The 16,792-nt window shown below is 38.8% G+C and overlaps 1 protein-coding gene across 8 annotated transcripts in view; it reads left to right on the plus strand.

Moving 5' to 3' along the window:
• map4k5 (mitogen-activated protein kinase kinase kinase kinase 5) overlaps nt 1-16,792 on the plus strand; it is a 78,669-nt gene that overhangs the window by 50,504 nt on the left and 11,373 nt on the right. For all 8 annotated transcript variants that reach the window (XM_057859074.1, XM_057859073.1, XM_057859076.1 and 5 more), the window contains 7 exons: nt 1,256-1,370; nt 2,859-2,917; nt 6,225-6,328; nt 6,403-6,580; nt 8,755-8,823; nt 8,904-8,996; nt 9,077-9,147. In XM_057859074.1, the coding sequence (XP_057715057.1) occupies nt 1,256-1,370; nt 2,859-2,917; nt 6,225-6,328; nt 6,403-6,580; nt 8,755-8,823; nt 8,904-8,996; nt 9,077-9,147 (689 nt within the window). The remainder of the gene's footprint in view (nt 1-1,255; nt 1,371-2,858; nt 2,918-6,224; nt 6,329-6,402; nt 6,581-8,754; nt 8,824-8,903; nt 8,997-9,076; nt 9,148-16,792) is intronic.

The following is a 16,792-nucleotide window of genomic DNA, read 5'->3' on the forward strand; positions in this document are numbered from 1 at the left end:
GCGCACATAGCAAAACCAAAGAAAAAACTGTAGAGTCCGGAGTTAAAACAGTGACATCTTGTAGACGGATGAACAATACATCAGTTTTGAAAGAAATCAAACTTTAAAAGTAGTCAACTTAAGATCAAGGCACAAAACAGCCCTCAACTAAGTTGTAGAAATACCACCTAAAAGAAACGATGCAATACAATAAATACCTGCAGCATAAGATACCCTAAAACATAGGCAAAATAATATGTGTAAATGTTTTCTTGGTGAGCTTTTGAAAAATAAACATCTTTGTGAAAGTGCACTCCTGTGGAAAGGCTAATATTATATACAAGTTAAAAATAGCCCTGTGAGAAATTCAAAGCAAAGTTAATTGAAAGTTCATGTAATTTGAAAAATAATGGAGAAGTTAAATTAATATAAACCTTGGAGTTTTTTTTTTTACCCTGCCTATTTTAAAAAATCATAATCGTTTGGAACCGGAATTGAAACGTGGACTCGGAACCGGAACCGTTCAAATTCAAACGATGGCCAATCCTTAATGCGAAATCATATTGGAGATCTTGCGTTCTCTGGTAGCCGCCCCCCGCAAACATGTTTTACATGTTTGTTGGCCCACCTAAGCTGCTAACCTGTACCCGAAGTATTCCTATACCAGCGACTTAGTTTTTTTCGATGGGGGAAAAATTTCAGGTGTTTCATGTCTTCCAGCCAACGTGGAGCACGGCTGATTCATTGATACTGTGCAAAAACTTGAGGGGGAGGGGTGAGCCCTGCAATTTTGGGACATAGGAAAAAACTAATACCATAGGTATGGTGTGACGGAAAAATTTTGCGGTTTTGAAAGCTTGACATTTTCATCCCACGGTAGCCCCTATACTTTGAAACTGATAACCGGCACATGCCCAGAACCATTTTATCTTGTTTGGGTTGTCGCATTAATAATTTTGCATAATAGTCGCAACAAACTAAGGAGAAAAAAAATGCAAAGTATTGTCCAAAAATGGTGAGATCTCCTTCGGTTTTGGACCTGCTTAACCTCTGCTCTCTTCTCCTTTGAACACTGTCCACCCTCCTCCCGCCTGGCTTCACTTGACACCCTACTAACCGGCTTCACCAGAAGGTAATGGCGTTTCACATCATTGTCATACTCGTACCGCCGCTCACATCTAACCTTGCTAAAATGCCTGAGCTGCCGCCACTGTTCTTTAGCGTCGGCTTTAGGAAATGTCGACCATGTGAGACTTGACGGTGAATTGTCCCGCAGGGAAAAACTTCCAGCTGTACTCCCACAACCTCATTGGGCTCTTTGAGCAGCTGAAGAAACCAGGCTTGGCCGCGCAGTTTCAGACACACCGCTTCCCCGACAAGATTCTGCCCAGGTGCTGCCAGCTTAATGACGTTTTATTTATTTATTTATTATTATTTTTTTGTGATTAATCAACTAATCAGTTCATATATAAATCACGTTATTTTCTGTTTATATTACGGAAATCAGGGAAATATAACTTTTCTTGTTTAAATAATTACAAATGAAAAATATTTAAAATGAAAATTTAACATAATACTGTATTTTTTCTTAAATAAAAACTTTTGATTAAAACAAATTTCATATATATATGTAAAGGATTAAAAATAAATGAATACGAGCATATTTAGTTTTTTTTCATTTTTAATTAAAAAAAAAAGAATCGAATTACCGTAATTTTCACACTATAAGGCCCACCTGACTATAAGCCGCTACCCACCATATTTGGCACAAAAACGGCATTTGTTCATAGATAAGCCGCACTGGACTATAAGCCGCAGCTGTCCTCACTGTATTATGGTATATTTACACCAAAAGATATTAACCGGTAACACTTTATTAACCACCATGAAGCTTTGAACAAAATGGCAGCAAAGCTTCACTGCTTCAACAAACTTCATTTGACCATCACTGCTCCCTTAAGGGAGACAGTCAACCTCTGTTGCCACCTGCTGTCAACACTGTTATTGTGCAACATGCCTCCTAACATGCACTGCAGCGCTACAGATGTAAATAGCAATCAAAATTCATGTTCTGTGCTAATTATTCCATCAGATACTGATCCAGTTATTTCATTAATTGCTAGTTATGGTATTTGATAACACTTGACTTTCATTTGACAATCATAATTATGACATGACATTGTCATTAGCATTTATTAAATTTTATAACAGATGTCATTTAGTGTTATCTGGCAAACTAACTCACTTTTTAATGGATGTAAAGGATCCAAGCTGGACATAAATGGAATAAGTGACGTAATTTGTTGGATGACATTGACATAAGCATTCAGTAATGCCCATTATAGTGTCATGTCATAATTATGACAGTCTTATGACAGTGTTATGACACCGCTGCCAACTAAAGTGTTACCTGTTAACCGAAATAAATCAACAAATAAGTCACACTGGACTATAAGCTACAGGATTCAAAATGAAGGAAAAAAGTAGCGGCTTATAGTCCGAAAATTACAGTAATAAACAATTTCATAATTAAAAAAACACAAATGCCCTTGACAGAAATAGACGTCCAATCCATTTTGACTGGGAGGGGGCTGGAAGCAATTGAACTATGAGGTAACAGGCTCCAAAAGGAAGATTTAGATAATTTTAGGTCCAACAAAGTATGTGAATATGATTAACAGACGATCAAAATAATTGTCAACTAATTATCGATCGGTCGGTTAGCCATGGCAATCAACTTTTCAGGGTTCCGCTGCAAAATGGTGTGCCCTCTGCTGCACGCGTGGACTAAAGAGAAAGCATTTGTCCGACTTGGCTTGATTCAAACAGTCATGGACTCTTTTCAGCGGGACTGACAAAGGATTATTCTGTCGCCTCAGGAGGTTTGCCTTGACGACCAAGATCCCCGACACAAAGGGCTGTCACAAGTGCTGCATCGGTGAGGCACCACATTTTTTGTTCATTTTGTTCAAATGTACCCCGGCCTACTACCTTATGTGGCTTAAGTATTCATACAATGAAAACTAGAAAATGCGAAGAAATTGCGTGGGGATGCTTTTCTGTGCTGGTCATTAAACTCCCGGTTTGGGGGCATTTCTGAATCACTTCCTAATGATTTCAGGTAGGGGCGTGACAATATATCAAAATGGTGATATATTGTGATAGGTTGTATCCCAAAAGGTTAGCGCATGCCTGGCAAGAATCAAGATACCATTTTTAAAAGGTGTCCAAAAAAAAGAAAAAAAAATGTAGCCAACAAGTTGCTACCAAAATCCACCATAATAGTGTCTCAGGTAACTCTAAGGCTGCCATTGACGGTGCTCGACGCCCAATCCATTTAGAATGGGAACGTTCGTTCATTCAAAATAGAGCTGCAGCTATCGATTATTTTAGTAGTCGATTAATTGATGAACTATTTAGTTTAAATAATCGAGTAATCGGATAAGGAACATAAAAAAATTAAATACCTGAGCTGAGCCTCACACGGTGTATAAAAAAAAAAGAAAAAGCGGATCTATGTACAACAAAAGAGCAATTGGCTAACTTACATATCAAACGTCCGCTAGCTTAAATGCTATAAAATGCTAAGGCTTTTTACAATGCTCTAAACAAATGGCTGAGACACATATTCCCATAAAAATGGCTAAAAATACCTTTAAAGTAAATTAGGAATGCATTAAAAAAAATCATTAGCTTAAACAAACACTTATGTTGGTGTTAACAGGGAGCAGATGGATTCAACCATGTGAAATGAGGTAGACTAGAGGACTGTGTATCCACCCAAATCAAAAAAAAAAAAATTGCAAACACTTTCAAAACCATTACAACGCCGCTTTAATTAAGCGAATACTCGAAGCAGCAAAATTTAATTTGAATCTTTTTTTAGAATCGAATACTCGAGTTAATCAATTAATCGTTGCAGCACTAATTCAGAGCATTCGCAGTCATTCTGTCCGATTTTCGGGGCATTTACAGGTCACTTGCTGTTCATTTACAGGTCATTTCCTGTTGAGTCACTGCCTATTCATTTGGGTGATTCCCAGGTCACTTCCTGTTCTGTAACTTAAACAGGAAGTGACCCATAAAATACCCCAAAATCAACAGGGAGTAACTGAAAATCAACGGGCAAATGACCTTAAATGGCCCAAAATGACCTCATTGCCTGGCATTGGCTGCTACTAACGGCCATAGACGTTCAATCAGTTTGAAGTGGGAGGGACACCCACCCTGCCAGTTCAAGTTTATTGGACGTCTACTAGTGATAAACTAATTCGAATTCACAGCAGAAGCTTGTTTTTCTGTTTATTAGTTGTTTGGAGAATATCCGAGAATGATTTCCTGACCAATGTATCGATAATCGTTGTAACGTCACATCGTCAGATCATCGTTATCGTGAGCTTTGTATCGCAAATTGTATCGTATCGTGAGGTAACAAAAGGTTCCCACTTCCCACTCCTAATTTCAGGTCACTTCTAGGGGTGCAACGGTTCAGTTAGCCCACGGTTCGGTTTGAACCTCGGTTTTGGGATCATGGTTTCAGTTCGCTTTCGATTTGCATTTTGCTTTTTTTTTTTTTTTTTTTTTTTAACTGCCTTTATTTTGCTTTTTAAAAAATTAAATAAACACTTAAAATGTAAACATTTTCGACTGTTAAAATGCCTCTTAGCTCTTTGGCTAGTGTAGTGACTGACTACTGAAATACACACACAGTAGTAAAAAAGTTACTTGGCAAAGTAACTGGTGATACATTTCATGTTTTTTTTTTTGTTTTTTTTTTTCATTAAAAAAAACCAACAACAAAAAACCATCGTAACCTTTGCTATGTTTGGAGGTCATTTAATGTTGTGAATCAACCATTAAAGTTGATAAAATTGCTCCTGTTTTTGCATTAGTTCCCTTCTGTCTACTTTCGACATGTGAAAATTTTAAAACTGTTTCATCCTTTAAAGATAGACTCAAGTCAAGATTTTGCCGATTTAGGAGTATTTTAGATTAAAAGTTGCTTAGGTTCGCTCATAAGGTTTACTAGAACAGAGCCTTTCTGAGAAGTTTACTGCTCTAAAATGGCAGCTGTTTACTAACGCTACCGAGTCTGTCATTTCGCATGTAGTTCTATATGCATGGATATCTAGGCGTAGATTGTATGTTGTCGGCTTAGTCAGGTAATATTGGAGCCACCTAGCCTAGCGTTTGCTACAGCGTCTCAACAAACACGCTTCCCTCTCTGAGTCTCTGATTTTTCTCGCGTCATTCAACCAACGCATTGTCTCGTTGCAGAAACGGTGACCAAATCCGAACGGATGGAAAAAAAAAAAAACGTAATGCACGAAGAACGTGCAGATTTTGAACGTAACGTACGGCGTACACATTTAAAAATGAGTGCTCGCTTGTACAAATTACGACGAGAAGTACAATTTGACAGGTATGAATTATAGTGGACCGTCACAGTTAGGTAGTAGCACTCTGTAGCATGGGACGTCCAACTTCCAACTATCAGTGGCCAGGGCGAAACTATGTGCTTTAGCGAAATCATCTCCGATGGCTTTGCGTGCCATTTTATAAATGTCGGGGATTACGTTGTTGGAGAAATATGTCCGGGTTGTACTACCCTGAGAAAGTGATATCTGTGGGTGATGCCGACTGAGGTGCCGGAATTATGTTATAAAAGTGTTGCCATTAGCATGGGGAACAAGTGCTGAGCAATGCTTGCAATTTTTTTTCTTCAATATTTCCTCTCCATCCGCATTGTAGTCCACGGGGAAACCAAAATGTTGCCACACCGCAGATTTGAAAGAAGCCGGTGCTTCCTCAAAATTCGGTCTCTCCACTCGCCATAGCTATTTGTTTTCTTTCTTGTTTCACTTTCACTTCGCTCGTAAGCGAGAGAGGGCGTAACTCTGCTTCTATTACACAGGTGCTTGACAGCGGTCCGACATTTACTTGCGGGGCGGGAATTTCTCCACAGCGGTGCTTCACGTCACACACAGGCACACAGAGCTCAATCAATTCATTCCACAAGCGTTCGGAATACATGAATTGCAAAACCGAAAAGGCGCGGTTCATAAAGGCGTATTGAACCGTACAGGTCGAACCGTACAGTTCGGCTTTGAACCCCAAACCGTTGCACCGCAAGTCACTTCCAGTGTGTTTTGCGAGATTTCCCTGTAAAAAGAGAGAAAAATACTCCAGCATACGTACTTGAGAATCTACGAAAATACTCTCAGCAAATATTTATTTATCTACAGTGAGGAACCCCTACACAGGCCACAAGTACTTGTGCGGTGCGCTGCAGTCCGGCATTGTCCTCCTTCAGTGGTATGAGCCCATGCAGAGGTTTATGCTCATCAAGGTGAGTCCCCACATCAGGTTAAATCACTTACGACACCCATCAACTTTAACGCTCGGGTCCTGCGCCCTCGGCAGCACTTTGACTTCCCGCTCCCCAGCCCGCTGAAAGTGTTCGAGATGCTGGTGGTGCCTGAGCAAGAGTACCCGCTGCTTTGCGTGGCCATCAGCCAGGGTGCTGAGCCCGGACAGGTGGTGCGCTTCGAGACCATCAATCTCAACTCCTGCTCTTCATGGTTCACCGAGATAGGAACCAGTAGGTGTTTTATTTGGTAGATAGACAGTATTGCTGTGTAATTTTGGTTTTTTTTTTCCAATCGTTTATTGGTTTGGATTTAAAGGAACAGACCACTCATTTTTTATACACATCCTAATAGAAAGAACAGTGTATAATAAATTAACAATAACACAGAATGTCACTTTTCTAATGTGTAATAGTGGAGAAAACGTAAATAAAAGTCAGTATTTCCAGTAAGTGGCTGGCCGACATGCAGGCAGAAATGTTTTCATTGCTTGTACAATTTTAGCCAATCAAATGCGAGTATTCCAGTGGTCCCACCTCTACTCGGGTCGTTATAAGTATTCATTATCATAAGCACCTGTGCTCGAGTCTTATCAGCGTGCATGGGTATAAGTGACGTCACAAAATGGCTGCATTGTTAGCCATGTCATCGTTTGTGTTTGATAATTATCAGATCCATTTCCATATCAAATCCATTTCAAGTGGGATGGTTCGCATTGAATGACCATGTTTCAGTGCCATTGATGGCGATTGTATTTGGACTTCGATTGCAGCCAGCCCCTCCCAGTCCAATGGCGTACTGCAAGCAAGCAACTTTTGCTCATTAATATTCATGTCTTTAGCAATTGTTGCTAGGCGGGTCAACATCCCATTTGTCCCTAATTGTTAATGCCTGGAAATAATGTACGAACGAGATGTTTACTAAGCTAAACCTACCAATTCTGCCAGAAAATGATGCCCCTGGTGCCATATTCACTAGTAAAGATGTGGAAGAACATACAAATGTTCAGTTAGAGATAGCTTGAGTGTCGAGAGCTGAAAAAGACGGGAAAAAGAGCCGACCTGATCCAGCAGTCGCTTTTTTAGCGACACCTTTTTCTTGTGTGCATTGCCTTACACCACTGACAACGACATTCTCCTGTTTCCACAATCTATCCTTTACCACCGTATGCCCTGTCTTTCTTATATATTATATCCTCTGGTTGTCGTACATGTCTGACTGTTCTTGGGGGCAATTTACATTGCTATTTTGTGTAGCGATCGCAAATGCTACTCAGTGACAGAAATTTTTTCATTAATAACATCTTAATTCTATAATTTATTTACACTTCCCTCTTACTAAAGTTGTTTTTTTTACAACAGAAAAGGTAACAGTGGCAGTCAGCCACCATTTAATGTTTTTTTCAGGTCATTCATTGTTAGACAGGAGCAGCACGGCAAAACGCCACGCTACAAAATAAGTAAAAATATCAAAATGGCTTACATCTTCGTCCTCTGTAGGACCATGGCCCCAACAAAATGTTCACTGCATATGAAATGTAAATGGCTTCACCTTGCTGCCGTTAAACTGGTCTTTAAGATGTCCGTGCATGTTGATCCATTCTTCACATTTTTCCTCCGAGTTTTTGGTTTCAGGGAAACCTATGAAGAAAACATCCTTCATATGTCGTGATGTCTAGAGTCGTTTCTACGAGTTCCATAGCAGCGGTGTTTACTCGGCATGTTCTTTTTTGACAGATTACTGGTGACAATAAGCAGAAATAACATGGATTATATGCGAGGGCATGTCTATAATGACCCTTTTCCGTGTTACGATGGCGACGTCAGGGTCTAAAAATAGCATTTGTGCGGTACGCTATTAGATTAGACGTCTATGGCTACGAATGGCTAATGTTAGCGGCATATGTTAGAGATACCACAATCTTAACTGGATGAAAATGTTAGCGGCTAACAACATGCATAAACAAGTACTACTACTGAGCGGAGATGGTCACAAAAGGACTAGTTTATCTAGCCTGCTTATGGTGTAAGTCCTCTTCCATTATAAATTTGCACTCCTGTTGTGGTCATTTGTAATTTGCCTGACACTTCCTGGCCCCTATAAGAAGGGCAACAGCATTTAAAAACAAAAAAACAACAACAACAAAAAAACGCAGTCTTCTTCTCTTTCCATAACAAGAAGTGCCAGGGGACTATTTTACAGTGACATCTCGCAGCTGGAATGAAAACTATCGATAAAATGAAATACTCTACCACGCACTATATTCCGTTGAAGGCGTTAAAATCTACAGTAAATTGTGAGATCGCGGAACCTTAAGCTGCAATTTGAAGCTCCTTTACTGTTATTGGAATGGCGTTTCAAATCAATCAATATAAAATTCTCACCACAGTTTCATTGTTTCTCCCAGGTAATCAGCAGGTGGATGCTATCCATGTTACCCAGCTAGAAAGAGACACCGTATTGGTGTGTTTGGACCGTAAGTGCACGCTTTTGTCATTCATCTGTCAATATATTGACTTCCGTTGATTGTTAATTGATGAACTGTTTCCCCAACAGAAAATTTGAAGATTGTCAACCTTCAAGGCAAATTGAAGTCCAATAAGAAGCTGGCATCCGAACTCAGTTTTGACTTTGGTATCGGATCAGTTGGTAAGACTTCTCGCTATTTTTTTCTTTTTTGTTAAGCCGGGTTTGACTAATTCAGCAAGCTTCGCCTTTTGTCCTTCTAGTGTGCCTCCAGGATAGCGTTTTGGCCTTCTGGAAGCACGGAATGCAGGGCAAGAGCTTCAAATCCAACGAGGTAAAAACTAAGAAGCCGTTTACATTAGGGGTGTCCCGATCCAGGTTTTTGCACTTCGGATCCGATACCGATATTGTTTTGCACTTCCGATCCGATACCTATACTGGTCGATATAGATACCGGCCTATCTGAGCATGTGTTAAAGTTTAAAGTTATTTAGCCTCCTTACTTAGTTGTCAGACTCATGTTGGAAAAGGTTTTAGTACTCTTGATAACAACTAGCCAGCTGAATTAGGTGAGTTTGAATAACACACAACGGTTAGTAACAAGAAGCTGGCCTGTTTATTCAGTGACAAACACAAAACATTATAAATAACAAACAGAAATGGCATAGTCAGTCAGTAAAACGTGCAAATAATATTGTAAGCTGTCTTAAAAAAGCAAAACACACAAACAACCTCAGTGGAAAATCCCACAAACCCCCCCAAATTATTAGATGCTTTTAATGTTTCGTGCATTAGTTGCAAAAAATTGTATAGCCTCTCTGGATTAAATAAACGACTATTTCAGTATCAAGTTAAAATTTTAAAACAGTAAATAAAATACTCAAGTCCCCATTCTGTATCAGCAGTTTTAAACTACATTCAATTCATTTAATTTTGCGAATCATCTGTTAAAGTTAAAATTGCTCCCGTTATTCCATAATTTCCCTTCTGTCTACTTTCGACATGTGAAAGTTTTAAAACTGTTTTGAAGATAGATTCAAGTCATGATTTTGCCGATTTAGGAGTATTTTAGATAAAAAGTTAATTAGGTTCACTTGGAAGGTTCACAACAGCCTACTAGGGAAGTCTCCTGCTTTAAGATGGCGGCTGTTTACTAACGCAACTAGTTTTCAATAGTTCAATATTGCTAACGTCGATTCTGTCATTTTACATCTAGTTCTATATACATATGATATCTATTATCTACAGTAAAACGATGTTGACATAATTTGTAGCGGCTGTCAGCAGCAATCAGGTATTCTTGTGTTTTTTATCCAGCGGCATGAGTTGAGCTAAAGCCGTGAGTTCAGCATTGGCATTACCCGGGTCTATGACAAGCATGATGCTTACTCTCGGGACGCAATGAGAAACGGACCGCGCTGTGTATTAGTTCCGCTTTACTGGACATATTTCAATAATCGGAATTTGGAGGTTTGTGAATCGTTCTCGAATCTTCCACGGCCGAATCGCTCTAGGATGTAATGACGGCTGGGCATGTTGTACCGTGGTTCTAAGTAGAGCTGTCCCAACTAGTCGACGTCATCGATGACGTAAATCCGTCGACGAGCACAACATCCCGTTGACGGTTAATGAAAGGTTAAAAAAATATATGCGCGGAAAGTTCAGAATGTCGGATGCTCTGTATGCAAGCGGGGAAAGCTGCACAAAGCCAAAAGAGCACACCAGAGTGTCCAAAACAAAACAAAACAAAACAAAGAAACAAAGGAGCGTACACTCTTCCGTCCTGTCTCTTCAATGCCAAGCTTGGCTGCACATCGGCCGTGAATAAACACCTCAAGCGCCGTAACCCAGTTTGTAATTTTTTTTTTTTTTTTTTCATTTTGTGTACACCAGAGGGTGCTGTCGCCTTACTAAATAATAATGTTTCATTGACAATGGGCCTATAAGTGCCATTAGTATTGTTCTTAATGCTAACTGAAAGGTTTATTTCATGTTATGGTTTATTTTATGGTATAGAAATTTATATAAGGTTAAAAGGTCATAAATATATACAGTATATACAGTGATTGCACTTAAGGGAGAGATTGTCAATGATAAGGTAATAAATTAAGGTAAAGGCAATTCATATAAGCAATTCATTGATATAAGGAAAAAGGTGAAAAGTTTTCGTTAATTTCGTTCTAATTGTGTTGTTTTATTTGTGTGCACCGTAGCTTTTACAGTGTGATTACATCAAGGATGGAATAAAAGTTGTAAACCATCAGTTTAAGAGACCATCTTTTCAATCGGGATGCTACACTAGTTAATTCTATCAGCATTTGAACTCATTGTTTATATGTGATTTATTATTGTTATTTACGTGTTTATTTGTACTTTAATAAATAATTTAAGTGTTCCAATATGTTTTTTGTGAATTGATATGCGTCAACAAAAATGTCATTGCTAAATTAGAAAACAAAAAAAAGAAAAAACTTTTTTTTTTTTTTTTTTAATTATTAGATTAGTCGACTAATCGTAAAAATAGTCGGCTGACTAATCGGGAGAAAATTTGTCGTTTGGGACAGCCCTAGTTCTAAGTGTTGGATTATGCGTCTTTACTCACGGGAGATAATGGCTCGTCATCCAGAATGAATTCTTCGGCAATGACTCTTGTTATTTCCTGGGCTTTGGGACTGTCGAGTGCCAGTTTGTCACGCATAGCAAAAGTTTCTGCCAGTGTTAGTTGCGTAGGACCTTTCTTTTTGTCTTCGGTTTACATACTTCTTGTATTGTTTGTGGTGGTATTTCGCAAAATGCTTGATTAGGTTGGTTGTATTAAAACTTCTTACAGCTTTACCACCACGCTAGACTTTATTGTGGCATATGTTGCTCTGCCTCTTCGTCTTTGTTGCCCATTACGGTGAAATGATCCCACACAGCTGACATTTTTACCGATAAAGTCTCTCGGTAAATTGGGAGACGGTAATGTAAATGTAGTGTGTTGAAGGTGTGCCGTAAAATGCGGACTGGATTTTAGGGAAACCGAAGCAAAAACTGGAATGGATTATGTAAATCGGTGAGCTGAAAATCCCGGACGGGACTTTAAAAAAAAAAAACTGGATCGGAAGTCCGGATCGGAATTTTTCCGTGTCGGCAGATCCGATACCGATCCGCATTTTTTGCCCATATCGGCGTCCAATCCGGTCCAAATATCGGATCGGGACATCTCTAGTTTACATAGTGACGCTCTGACACAAAGACTCAATGATTGTGTTGGTGAATGGCCTCGCCTTTACACGGTGATGGCGAAAACGCAAACTTTTGATTCCAGCCTCCAAAGCGGAACGATTATCCCTGCAGTTGAAATCCCCGCAATTTTGAATGGAACGCTCTCGCTCTGATAACGACAGCACTCGGACACATCACTTTGGGCATGGGCAGTCGCTGCTACTAAACATTCAAAACGGCAAACATGGTGAAACGTCGGCTTTAATTTACTGTTTTTATAATATCTTTAATTTAAATTAGGGCTTTCAAAATTATCGCGTTAACGGCCGTTAATTAATTTTTAAAATTAATCCCGTCAAAATATTTGACGCAATTAACGCACATGCCCCGCTCAGATTAAAATGACAGCACAGTGTCATTTCCACTTGTTACTTGTGTTTTTTGTTTTTTTGTCGCCCTCTGCTGGCGTTTGGGTGCGACTGATTTTATGGGTTTCAGCACCACAGTTGAAAATTTTACAAACTTTATTAAAACGAAAACATCAAGAGGGGGTTCAATATAAAATTTCTATAACTTGTGCTAACATTTATCTTTTAAGAATTACAAGTCTTTCTATCCATGGATCGCTTTAACAGAATGTTAGTAATGTTAATGCCGTCTTGTTGATTTATTGTTACAATAACAAATACAGTACTTATGTACAGGATGTTGAATGTATATATCCGTCTTGTGTCTTATCTTTCCATTCCAACAATAATTTACAGAAAAAAATGGCATATTTTAGAGATGGTTTGAATTGCGATTAATTACGATTAATTAATTTTTAAGCTGCAATTACCTCGATTAAAATTTTTAATCGTTTGACAGCCCTAATTTAAATATATTTTATGTTCGTTTTCAAAAGAAAAATGCGTGAACGCCATTGCTTTGAGTGGGCAGGTATGTTGTCTTCCGGGCTGAGGAGGTTATATTTAAGGAAACGCTTCATTGGCTGTCACCTTGTAAAACTGCACTGCCCCCTAAGGCCTGGCATGAATACTACATCGTTTTCATGCGGAATTGCGACATCATTCAAATGGATACTGAACCAAGATGGAACCATATTAATTCAAACATGAAATCGCCTGGAGGGTCACCATGTAATTGGCTCCTAAGGGTGAAACAGTACATCGATTGGTTAAGCAATCAAATGGATGGAAACGTTGAGCAACATCATCGTTAAGATATGATGTTATGTTCAAATGTCTCAAGTGTTTCAGCTGCAGAATTACTGGGAAAAAAATCAAAATTTCTGTAATAATCTTTGACCTGTTTTTAAGTGATAATTCTGTTTTCAGACTTGTAACGTGTTGTCTTTTATCGTTTTTGAGTGGTTTTTGCACTGCCTTGCTGGTGAAACGGGTGACTTGCGTGCGTGACGGGTAATGAACTTGTCATTGGCATCAACCTGAACACGAGCAGCACTCGCTCACAGAATAAAAGTTCAAGAGATCGCCGTGAGGTGAAGTGTTTTGTTTGGATGAAAAGCGATACGGCCGCTCGCTTGGCCGCCATCTGGATGTTTGTTTTTTTTTCCTTAAATGTCAGCCATGCAAAATTGATGCCCCATCATATTCGCAACAGTGAGCAGCTTTTGTCTGGCTTGCTTTTTTCACGGGCAAGGGGCTCCTCACCGGAGGTTGGTTCCGCCGGCCGCCTCAGTCAACACCCGACACCCGGATCACATCTCCCGCCTGGTCCGAGCCGAGCGCTTAACACCTAGCAGTTGTCACCTGCCTGCCCGTTCCGCCTCATGTCAACCGGCCAGCTTTCATGTCAACAAGCTCTTTACAAAGACGTGTGCACAAGTGTATGTAGCTGTTATCTCCGCCAAGGCCCACTCACACTTAACTGCTGTATTTTGTTCGTATTTAGTAATGTCTTGTAGCGTTGACACCTGACAAGTTTAGCTAACCAATTTCATAACGAAATGATGTCAGTTCTTAGGACAACGATACGAAATTTGCTCATTTTAAAAATCTGCCGTGATTCGATTCAACATTATACATTTCACCTAACACAATCAAAAATGCAAAGCAATTTTGAGGTTTTTGACAAATTTGTTGCTGAAACTTTTGTATAGAAAGCATTCATTTGAACAAAACGGCATACCTAAAAGAATACCATGCTGATCCATGTTTGCCTTTTGATTGATTTGATTATGTCATTGCTGAACCTGAACCTTTGTAGTTTTTCTCAAAAAAAGTTTTCACGAAAGCGAACAAAATAGTCCATTGACTTGTTTTGAAGCGACGGGTGTTTCATTTGGAGATGACGTTTAAACTTGCTTCGGCGCTGTTGGATAACTTCTCGTGTCGCGTTCAAGAGCTGCTCGGATTTTTCGCCATTAACCACCTTGCTGTCCTCAACAATGTGTTGGAATAAAACACAGGGAGGGGATTGAGGGTCATCACATATAGATAAACTACGACACTTTCGAGTATATCGACACATGACGAGTCTAACCAAATAATGTGCAGTAGACGTGCTTGGGTCCACTTGTCGCGGACAGCAAGGTCGCTGATGGCTAGAAATCCGAGCAGTTATTGAACGCGACAAGAGCAATACCTTGCTCATCTGTACACGACCGAGAACTTTCTACCTACTCCTTCCTTCCTTCCTACTGCAACTCCGCCCGACGACGTTAAAAAATATATATATATACAGTGGGGAGAGCAAGTATTTGATACACTGCCAATGGAAAAACCCATTGGCAGTGTATCAAATACTTGTTCTCCCCACTGTGTATATATATATATATATATATATATATATATATATATATATATATATATATATAGCGGAAAACACTTAGGCGACTTGAAGTTCGGCTCTGAGACCCCCAATTTGGCCAACTGTCAAAATTGTCATTCATTGGGAAGCTTAAAATCTCAATTTTCTGGGGAAAGAAAAATTTTGAACAGGAGGGCGTTTTTTAAAAAATAAAAAAAAAATTTAAACAGTAAAACCCTAATTGGAGGCGAGAGCACACGAGAGCAGAATTAAAGACGCCACGATTTTAACGAGATATTATCACGTACTTACCTTGTTTTGATCCAAAAGCTCAGGTGGATTTTTCTGGGATTTTATGGGTGAAACATGGTAATATAACAAGGGTCGCGATGCAGAAATCGCAGACATCAAGGAGTGGTCGATATTTTCTTTTTCATATATTTACCTTTTAAATGTTATTTTTCAAATTGTCTTTGTTTGGAACTAATATTTATCTATCATATCGGGGAAAATGCCACAGTGACAAAAAAAATACGGTTAAGCGATAGTTATGAGTTAGATATCGGTGACTTTTTTACAGACGCCATTTTTTTCATTGTGACGTAATTTGTTTAAAAGTTTAAGATATGTGAGTGAATAATTTTTTAAAGTCTTTTTTTTTTTTTTTAAACGAAATATTAGACATCAATTAATGATTCTAAGATAAAAATGACATTTCGAATAATAAATACCTTCTTTTTATGGCTGGGTTGAAACAAAATCTGTTGCGCGACGTCTGTAAACAGGGTTTTCCAGGGTAAAACGGACAAATTAAAAATAGTTCAGGGGCTTCATGCGCCATAAATCTGCTATGGCAGCATATAGACATATTGTTTAACCAAACACAATAGTTCTTTTGGCTTAAAATACAGCAGTTTCTTTTAAAGAGGAGTGCAAGAGCAGAAACTGCTTTTTCAGTCTTGTCTGTGTTTTCCGCCATATATTTGCGACATTGGATTTTCAATTTCTCGCGGCACACCTGACTGGCACACCAGTTGAAAAAAACTGCTCTAAAAGATGCACTGCTGGGAAAATAAACATTTAGCATATTTTCCGCACTATAAGGCGTGTCTGAGTTTAGGGTGCACCATCAATGAATTCCCTATTTTAAAACCGGTTTCATGTATAGGGCGCACTGCATTGTAAGGCGCAGTAGTTGTAGTGGTTGGCGATGCGTTTTGCATCTACAAGATGGAGCTGAGCTAAATGGAATGTCATGCCATGATTAACCAATACTGAGCCATATACAAGGCACATCGGATTATAAGGCGCACTGTCTGCTTTTGAGACAATCGAAGTATTTGTAGCCAAATTAGTCATTTTGATAGTCTGCTCATATAGCTAATATAGATACATACAGTGTGCTGCCTTATTTATAAGACTTTCAATTTTTTGTGGCTCTAAACATATGTTTTTTTTTTTAGGGCTGTCAAACGATTAAAATTTTTAATCGAGTTAATTACAGTTTAAAAATTAATCGTAATTAATCGCAATTAATCGCAATTCAAACCATCTATAAAATATGCCATATTTTTCTGTAAATTATTGTTGGAATGGAAAGATAAGACACAAGATGGATATATACATTCAACATACGGTACATAAGGACTGTATTTGTTTATTATAACAATAAATCAACAAGATGGCATTAACATTATTAACATTCTGTTAAAGCGATCCATGGATAGAAAGACTTGTAGTTCTTAAAAGAAAAATGTTAGTACAAGTTATAGAAATTCTATATTAAAACCCCTCTTAATGTTTTCGTTTTAATAAAATTTGTAAAATTTTCAATCAAAAAAGAAACTAGTAGCCCACCATTGTTGAAGTCAATAATTACTTACACAGTACTCATGGGCGCTGAAGCCTATAAAATCAGTCGCACCCAAGCGCCAGCAGAGGACGGCAATACTCCATAAAACACAACAAGTGAGCGTTTCACTGTACTGTCATTTAAATCT

Source organism: Corythoichthys intestinalis, chromosome 15 (genome assembly GCF_030265065.1).
Source record: "Corythoichthys intestinalis isolate RoL2023-P3 chromosome 15, ASM3026506v1, whole genome shotgun sequence".
NCBI lineage: Eukaryota > Metazoa > Chordata > Actinopteri > Syngnathiformes > Syngnathidae > Corythoichthys > Corythoichthys intestinalis.